The 8,723-nt window shown below is 42.8% G+C and overlaps 1 protein-coding gene across 3 annotated transcripts; it reads right to left on the reverse strand.

Annotated features, from left to right (window-relative positions):
* Nucleotides 1-1,768: 1,768 nt before the first annotated feature.
* On the reverse strand, nt 1,769-8,717 carry ITGB1BP1 (integrin subunit beta 1 binding protein 1). 3 transcript variants are annotated; one of them, XM_010223889.2, is made up of 6 exons: nt 8,577-8,717; nt 7,672-7,750; nt 6,872-7,008; nt 5,921-6,013; nt 2,503-2,652; nt 1,769-1,879 (listed from the first exon to the last, which is right to left on the reverse strand). In XM_010223889.2, the coding sequence occupies exons 1-6, from the start codon at nt 8,646-8,648 to the stop codon at nt 1,808-1,810; spliced, it is 603 nt and encodes a 200-aa protein (XP_010222191.1). In that variant the 5' UTR covers nt 8,649-8,717; the 3' UTR covers nt 1,769-1,807. The 3 variants fall into 3 exon arrangements, with proteins under 3 accessions (XP_010222191.1, XP_088389659.1, XP_088389658.1); XM_088533533.1 differs by lacking the exons at nt 7,672-7,750; nt 8,577-8,717 and having other exon boundaries at nt 5,921-5,985; nt 6,872-7,002; XM_088533532.1 differs by lacking the exons at nt 7,672-7,750; nt 8,577-8,717 and having other exon boundaries at nt 5,921-6,009; nt 6,872-6,987.
* Nucleotides 8,718-8,723: the final 6 nt, after the last annotated feature.

Here is an 8,723-nt window from a genome sequence, read left to right on the forward strand (position 1 = left end):
TACTAATTGGTGAGCAAAGGGTCGGCCAACGACGCTTCCCAGTTGGTTGATGAAACACGGAACATCCACGGAAACCCGATGTCACTTTGTATATTGTGAGATTGCTGATGTTAGAGGAAACAAGTGATGGCTTAGGGTAAGAAAAAATCAATGTCTAGGTCACATTGGCTTTGATCACATTGTGTGAATAGTTTTATCTCTAGATTTGTCAAGAGAACTTTGAATTTCTGACAAACGGGGTTTAAAGGGGCCGCCTTATGCATAACAGAATGGAGGAGAGGCCACCATGAGCGTGTTTGGAGAACCCCATGGTGGTAATGCTGGAAGAGCAGCCCTGACCCTCCAGGACCTTTCTGAAATGGTACAGCTGGGCCCAGCCAGGTCTCTGCTCAGCTTTCATTTGCCATGTGCTCTTGCTGCAGTATAAATGGGGAACAAACTGGAACGTTTCAAGATATTTTTGTTGTAAGTCAAAGCAAAATAGTCTGTATTTTCAAAGTTCCCAGTAAAATAATAGAGGAATAGTTTAGCACTACAGTTTTATTCATGTACTGGTATGTTCAGTTTGCAACACTATTTTGTATGTTTCTATCCCTGATAGAGTCTAGAGAGTAAATGGGCATATTATTTTGCACAGATCTCCTAATGTACAGTATTTTTAACACAGAATCTTATAGTGTATGTAACAACTTGTCAAGTTAAAGGATGATGCAGATTTGATTTCAGTTCTGCTAGAAGATGTTGGGACACTTGCAAGTGTCACAGCCCTGGTCACTGTCACTCCACCTAGGAAACTTGTAGAATTCCAAGACAGTAGCACTAGCGAGGCAGGTAGGTAAAATCGTAGGGACCAATACCAACCAGCTACACAAAACTTTTCCCTAGGTTTTCAATGCTGTTTTTTTTCAAGATTTGCTCCTGTGGCAGAAGAAATAAATTCTAGCACCTGTAGATATCTATTTATAATATAAAATGAAGAATTTTAAGTCCTAAATTTTGGCATATTTCATACAACTTTTCAAAACTGACTGAATCATGATTCAAACAACCCTGTTAAGAGACAGACTATTAGGTTGCTGTGTTAACTGTTTAAAAAGGAGCAGATGACATTTAAGAATGCAGCTTAGGATGCTATGAGATGTATAATATTCAATTCAGTTGTTTTTATTTTGTTTAGTTGCAGAGCAACTGTATATATTGTATAACCTAAAATCAACTCTTATTTTCAATGTCCTGGATGCAGTGATTTATAATTAGAGCATGATTAATAAATTTTACTCTTGCTGACCAGTCAAATGGCTGGAAAAATAAAACTACTTTTAAAATCATTTTGGCTCTTTCTCTAACTTTAGATGGTGCCGGTGAAGGTGTTCTTTCCAGGGTATAAAGTGATGAACACAACCAAGCAGCACCACTACTCACCTTGGAGGATCTGAGCTGAATACAGAAATTCTGTGTAGAGAGCAGCACCCCTAAGGTTAAATTAAGGTGTAAAGGTTCAACTCACTACCTGTTAAGACGTGGCTTGGAACTGAAATCTCCACCAACAAATTATTTTACAGACAGAGTTAGAAGCAAGTGTCAGTTTTATTTTACATTTCTACAATATTGACATTAATATACAAAATAATGACTTAGGAAAAAACATCCCTGTTAAATACAAAACTCCACCCTGTCCTGGAACGTGGAGGTGGAGCGATGATTTCTTCAAGTCGTGTTTGGGGAGGACAAGGTACCGTCAGCAGGAGGCCCCTTCCCTCCTCACACTGAGGCTGCGGGGGCTGCAGGCAGAGGCTGCTGCAGCACATCAGGACTTCTCCAGCATCAAAACTGAATCAAAGGCTGTGGATAACACTTTGCAAATAGCTTGTGCCTGTTCCTGCATCAAATAAACAGTAACACACACATTAGCACTTTCTGAAGAACTCCTCCATTTCTCAAAACTCATTTAAAGCAAAACAGGACCTTTATGGTTCTTTGGGCAGTGGAATAGCATGGAATAGCACAAGTGAGATTTAATTGTAATTCTGTGCTCTGCCATGACATGTTGGAAGCTGTTTTAAAGGAGCCCTTTTGAAACAGGCTGGAGTTTAATTAGTGTTCATCAGAGCACGTTGCTGCTTCAGAAGGTCAGGTTATGTGTTTCCTGGGGCTGCTAAGTGTGTCCGTCCTAGCATAGGATCGTGCCAGTAATTCTCCTGCTTTAAGAGATCAATTTCCTGGCTTACAAAAACTCCAGTAATAGAGGACACATTCACTAATGACTCAATCCCTCCCTGCTCTGTTCTCTCTTAATGTGTTTTTGTCTCGGAAAACACAAAGGGAGGATTGTCCTTGGCTGACTTCACAGTGCAGAAAGCTCTCTCAGGCCTGTTGCTGCTCCTTAGTAACCACCTGATCCCCATTCTGCAAAAGGCAGCATAAAAGCCAAGGGCCTTATAACCCCTTGTTAAGATTGAAGTATTAGTATTTAATGCAGCTACCATGGACCTGAACTCTTACCAGGCTGCTGCACTGGTAGACCCAGAGGCTGCACTCTTCGGAGGCCGCATCTGTTGTCTTGAGGGCGAGCAGGCTCTTGCCGGCGCCCAGCCCGTCGTCGTAGCAGACCATGCGCACGATGAGGTAGAGCGCGTGGCGGTGCAGCACGTCCTGCAGCCGGGGAAAGCAACGTTACTCTGCGGCCGCGCGGCGCCTGCTCACGCTCCTGCGTGCAGCCAGGCCGGGCTCTTGCAAAAGGAGACTGCAGATTTCTACAGGAAAAAATGTCGTCTTTGCTAAAATTAAAAAATCCTGAACTCCCAATTAAGTAGTATTTTTCAAAAGGGTGGCTTAATTGTAATTTTAGCTTTAATTTTTAAAGTTCAAAGGCTGACTATATACCAAAGGACACACTGAGTTTCCCACCTACTCCTCCTCACCATCTGTGCTTAACCTGCCTGATGCCATCTGCTTTCCGAGGAAGCGCCTCGCTCCTTGCTCCTTCCCTAACCATCTGAGGTTTTCTTGGGTTGTGTTGTGGATTTCTTTTTTCCTTTTTTGCCTATTAGAATCTGCACATTCCTCTGCTCATTCCTGAACAAGCCTCCTCCTCATTCCGCAGGCTCCTTGCTGTCCCTGCAGCCCATCCCTTGGTTATTTGTGCGCCCCACACCAACCATCTGGGTGACTTCACGTGGACGAGAGCTGAATCCCATGTCTTGGTTCCCCCGAGCTGAGAAGGGAGCCCAGACCAGGGCCCTGAGGGCTCCCCTTGGGCACTGCCGCTAAACCCGCTCCCTTTCAGCGGCCCCAGCTCCCCGAGACCTGCCCAGCACGAGGGCTGCTTCCATACTAGCAAAACAAGAGTGATTCAAACCAGACAGTTTTCCTGCCAGACAGAGAGGCACTAACCCTTCTCCGGAGGATAACCAGTTTTCAGCTCTGGCTGCCACGATGCACACAGAGAAATCTAGATAGGTATCAGGAAGACAAACATCTAGACAGATAGATCTAGACAGAATTAAGAGCACCCTGATAGCTGAGTTGTGTAAATGTGATCCCCTTCTTTTTCACCTTGGTAACAACCAAGGCAGAAAATTCCACAGCAAGGTGGATGTCAAGGTCACGTTTCTCCTCTGCTCCCTCTTCTCCTGGATACTCCTGCCCTTCCTCTGCACAGGCTGTTTCTACGTTGTAACGTGCAGGATTTCACTTCTAACAGCTGCCTTGGTGGCTGGAGGGTGCTGGCTCCAGTGCCTCATGCTGCCTCTTCTCTATGTGCTGAGAAAGGATCCTGCACGCAGCACGATCAAGGGGAGAGTTTTATAAGTGCACCTTTTGCTCTAACACATCTGTATTTAAGAGAGCTGCACCTGAAAAGCTTTCCCAGCGCGCTGTGCCACTGTTCCAGCTCTGGTCTTGGCCATGCAGAAAGGACTGGAAAATGGTGTTTGGAACAAAAAGGTTTTGCAGACCTACCTTAGCAAGCTTCCTTCTCAAGCCATCCCGTCCTACTGATTTATTCTCCTATGTCACTCCCACTCCTGTCAGATTCCAAGGTTTGCCTCAGAATTCCATTAACCTTACGAGCTGCTGCCTGGGACTTGCTGCAGTGCTAGTGAACACAGGGGCTGTCTCTAGAAGAGGGAGGCTACTTACAGGTAACCAGACTTGTTTCAGGGGTGTTAACAGTGCCTCCATACATGTTTCCTCCCCCTTCCCAGAATTTAGTTATGAGGGGATTCTGCAGCTGAGAAATGAGGTGGCAATGGACAAGCTGTGCCACCCATGTGTGTTTATACGTGTATGAAAGCTACAAACACAGAAGCAGAATGAGAAGAAGGCCAAAGCTTAAGTGCTGCTTCTACAAACACTTCTGTGCCTTTGGTTTGTCACAACAGCACCCATCCACAACAGGAACACCAGTGAATTATGTATCTGTAAGTAAGTACTTCAGTCACTAATAAAATCTGAAGTATTAAATCCATTTTTGTGAATTTTTGAAAATTTTTGTATCCTTCAATCAATTCTCTTTTTTAGCATCTGAAGTTCTGTGTAGCCTGTTCATACACAGAGTTACCTGCAAATCACTCAACTCTGTTAGTCACCTTTCCCACCAAGGCATGGGAGACTAAATGTTTTGTCTAATTACAAGTGAAAATAACCTTTCATCTTGGATAACTGTGACAGAGTTAGGAGTAGTAACATGTTAAGGCAGAGATTAAACATCATCAGTGACACAGATGCAAGAAAAGGCCAGCATTTTGAATATGGGATGCAGTGCAATAAAAAAAAAAAAAAAGCCAGTGCAAGCTAGCACTTGCTAGCACCAAGTGAATCACAGGAACCTTTATCAGCTTGTTCATGTTTTCAGCTTGAAGTCAGAGAGATGAATAAAAGACTTAAAATTATCCATTTCCCTTCTGTCAAAGCTCATAGGAATTTATATAATACAACCTACACTCTCAATGAGAATTGAGAATTCAGGACAGCAAGAAATAAAACCCCAAGGAATTAGAAGTTTGAATAACAAATACTCTATTTCCTCTCAGGCATTAGAAACAAGTGTTTCATTTTCTGAAGGGACCAAAGGGAACTTCCTGGCTCTCCTCAGCGCACTCAGCTGTTGAGCAGAGCTGCTCCCTGGCCTCGCAGCTCCCAGGCCTTGGCTGGTGGGTCACAACTTGGCAAGGCCAAACATTCCTGGCACCCAGGGCTCTGGGAGCAACCAGAGGGGAGCAGCCACGTGACTGCTGCCCAGAGCTCTACAAAGGCAGCAGACGGGCGCAGAGGAAGGGACAAGGGCTTTATTTTTAGCAAAAGAGCTATTTGACATGTGCTAAAGGAAAATAAACTTTCTATAGGAAATAATGCAAACATTCAAAAACAGGCTTGAAAAATATAAAATGGAAACACAATGTTTTAATGCTGGAGGGAACCTACAGTCTTGGCTCAGGAGCTCAAGGATGACTCCCAAAAGGAAGACAACTCAAGTACATTTGAAAAATCCTAAAATCCTTCCTTTTTTCACCCCGCCTGCCTCTCCAAAATTACATCAGGAGAGCTGAATCATCAACTCAGAAAAGGCTAAAAATTCCTGGGCCTGCCCATCACAGTCGTGCTGAGAGGACAGCAGAGCAACCACAGAGAGGTGAAGGTTAGACCCAGTATTACAGAGGCATATCTTGCTTTTGCCTGGTACTCTATTTATCCTAAAAAAAGGCATGGATTCTTGTTATAAATCTAACAAATCCACCAAGGAAGGCAGAGCCAGCTTTCAGGAGATACAAACTGTGGCAGTGCTGCTGTAAGAGCCTGTTGTAATTTCCTTACTTTTACCTAAAGCCAGAATGACATCTTGGTCACACACATTATCTATCAGAGAAATGAAAACCTTTCAGCTCCGCCCTCCCCAAACATTTTGTTTGGAATCACTTACATATTGATCAGATGTTGAAACTTTTATGCCATATTTGGAGACTCCCATAATAAACTCCTCTTCACCTGGAACAAAAGGTAACTTTCCATCTTGCTTTGGAGGGAAACAAACAAAAGCCTTTAGTGCGCAAAGAGGAGGACAAATAATGAAGATACACAGTTGAAAACGTGCTCAAGTGCACCTCATTCCAGAAAATCACCAATATCACTATTTCTGGCCACATCTTACTGCGTGGGGTCTCCCTGCTGCACTTGTCAAAATCTCTTTACCTTCTGTGAAGCACTATGCACTTCCAGAAAGGAAATTACAATCTCTGGGGCCCCTGTTCCATTAAGGTGTTGCAGGCAGCTCATACGAGCAGGAAAATTTGCTCTGTTGTGATGGATGTTCTACGCTGGCAGCACCAATGTACATATTTCAGACTGTAAAAGTGTCTTGTGCTTCAAGACAAACAGATGCTCTGTGCTCCGAAAGGCACAAGAAATCAGCTACCTAACAAGAACTTGCGTATTATTTTTGTACCAAAAGCTAACACAACTTGGCATGACAGCCCAAGTTACTATTCAAGTTCCCTGGACACAGGTTCATATGTGGTTTTAAGTGAAAACTTGGTTTTCCTCTACAGGAAAACTCCTTCTGTAACAGTACTAACAGTGCTGAAGAGAGTATCAGAGCTTTCAGCTAGGACAGTCATTCAGTTGTGACCCAGGAACAGCGCCTCGATTCTGAGTCTGCTTCTTCAAAACTGTTCTTGGGTGCATTGCCTCCAGCTGCTCTACAGAGAGCAGTAGGATGCAAGCAAGTATGACAGCTTTCAACATCTTAATTTTATAGAGTTGATTTTTTTCAGTAAGGTACTTTATTCTGGTAAGTCTACAATTGACAAGAAGAAATATAACTCAGCTTAAGATGTTTTGACATTGCTGGTATTGACGTTTGTAACATGCTTACCTGTGCAACATCTATGTAATTAATCAAGTCCAAAGGCCCTTCCAGATTTTTGCTCTCGTTATCTTTCAGCTTTTCAATGGCACCCACATATTTAACTCTGAATTCTGCACATGTATCAGAATTGCTATTGCTTTGACCTGCAACAAAATAAAACAAAGCAATTCTAAACAACAGGAATTCTATTATTTTGTGTTAATGGAACTAACATGTCAAGTTCCATACAACTTTTGCTGACTTCTCTATATACGTTATTTATTATATATATATATCCTATATACATTAACTATACAAGAGTTAATATATTAACTCTTGCCTCTAATGAACTTTCACAAGTTGATTCTTCATTATACAGCCAGAACAGTCCTTAGCAAAAGCAGTAACTACACATGAATTCAAAGGCTGATTCTACTTTGCTAGTTCAATGTGTAACACTGATCAGTGAGTGAGAGCAAGTTAAAAAAAAAAATCAATTGTTATTTCAGTTACCAGATGTAATCGCAAAATTCACTTCATGGAAGGAACAGATCTTCCAAAAATGTCAAGAAACTATGCTGTATAACAAGCTAGCAACATGACTAATTGATTTTTTCTTGCTTAGAGACTTTATCTTGGAAAAAATATACACTTAGGCCATTAATACTACTTTATGGGACATTAAATACATACACAGTCAACAAACTATCTCACAGATTCACTTGCAATTGTTATAAACACAGTTTAACTTTTTCAATTTTCTGCTCTTTTATAAGAACACGCGTAAGAGCAACGTTGCTGAAACTACCCAAACCCTGGTCACATACCTGAGCTTTTGGTAGAGTCTGTATCTAGACTAGCAACAGTACTAGACCTGGAAAGGCCCCCAAGACTGGAATCTACAGACTAAAGAAAAATAAATAAATAAAAAACACAACACTCAGTGTAATAGGAAGTTAATAAGAACCAAGAATTATTAACAATTCACTTTTAGTTGCCCTTTCTCAATAGTTTTAAAAAATACACAAATAAATACTTATGGTTTTGAACTATTTAAAGAGCACTGCAGTAGGGGGAAAGGGGAAAGATGCTTTTTCTGAAGTTCTGCCTCATTGGAACCTAGATTTGATAAAAATTCAGCAGGAACCCTTGAGAAGTCCACAGATATTCTGAGAGAACCAATGTAGAGGCAAAAAAAGGCGAGAAAAAGAACCTTCAAGTTATGCATGGCCTTTTCTTGTGCTGTACCTTAATCTCAAGGAAATTAACAACCACCCCCTTGTCACACCTGAAATAATCTGTCCTACAGCAATACCACAGGAGCGGAGCAGCACCTCAGCACATCCAGAGCACTCAACCCATCGCACAGAACTGATCAGATTGAAACAGACAAGTCAAAATGAAGAATAACTTTTAGGAAAAAAAAAAGGGAGAAAAACAGCTTTAAAGCCAGTAAATCAGCTTTAAAGTTTACTTTAATGAGTTATCAGTTAAACAGCTGTTTCTTTACACAGCTTTGAAGAACCAGAGTCATCTATTAAAAGCGATATTTAGCCCCAAACAACTTTTGGGGCTAAACAAACAAACTGCTAACAAACTGCTTTTCCCTGCAAACCTTCCCGCTGCTGCTGGGGGCTCTCCCGGCTCTGCGGGCTGCACCGTGGAAGTGCTCAGGAGGCTTCTCGGAGCGCAGGGGCTCGGCTCCCCGCGCCGCGGGCCGCCCGCAGCTCACCTTGCTCTTCGTGCTGACCTCGCTGCTCTGCGAGCTGCTGCTGCTGTGCCGCTTCTTCCCTTTCCTGAACATCCTGTCATAGCGGGACGCAGGGAGGCTCTCTAGGGAGGGGAAATGCCCGTTAAGCCCGCGGTGCCACCGAGGAGG

Source organism: Tinamus guttatus, unplaced genomic scaffold (assembly GCF_059628265.1).
Source record: "Tinamus guttatus ecotype Peru unplaced genomic scaffold, ASM5962826v1 Tinamus_guttatus_pri_ptg000508l, whole genome shotgun sequence".
In the NCBI taxonomy this organism is placed as follows: Eukaryota; Metazoa; Chordata; class Aves; order Tinamiformes; family Tinamidae; genus Tinamus; species Tinamus guttatus.

Coding starts and splice junctions, on each gene's coding strand:
- ITGB1BP1 (XM_010223889.2), bottom strand. CDS start 8,648: ATGTTCAGGAAAGGGAAGAAGCGGCACAGCAGCAGCAGCTCGCAGAGC. Junction 6,014..6,871: donor ATTACATAGATGTTGCACAG/GTAAGCATGTTA, acceptor TTCCCTCCAAAG/CAAGATGGAAAGTTACCTTT. Junction 1,880..2,502: donor TCTACCAGTGCAGCAGCCTG/GTAAGAGTTCAG, acceptor TATTTGATGCAG/GAACAGGCACAAGCTATTTG.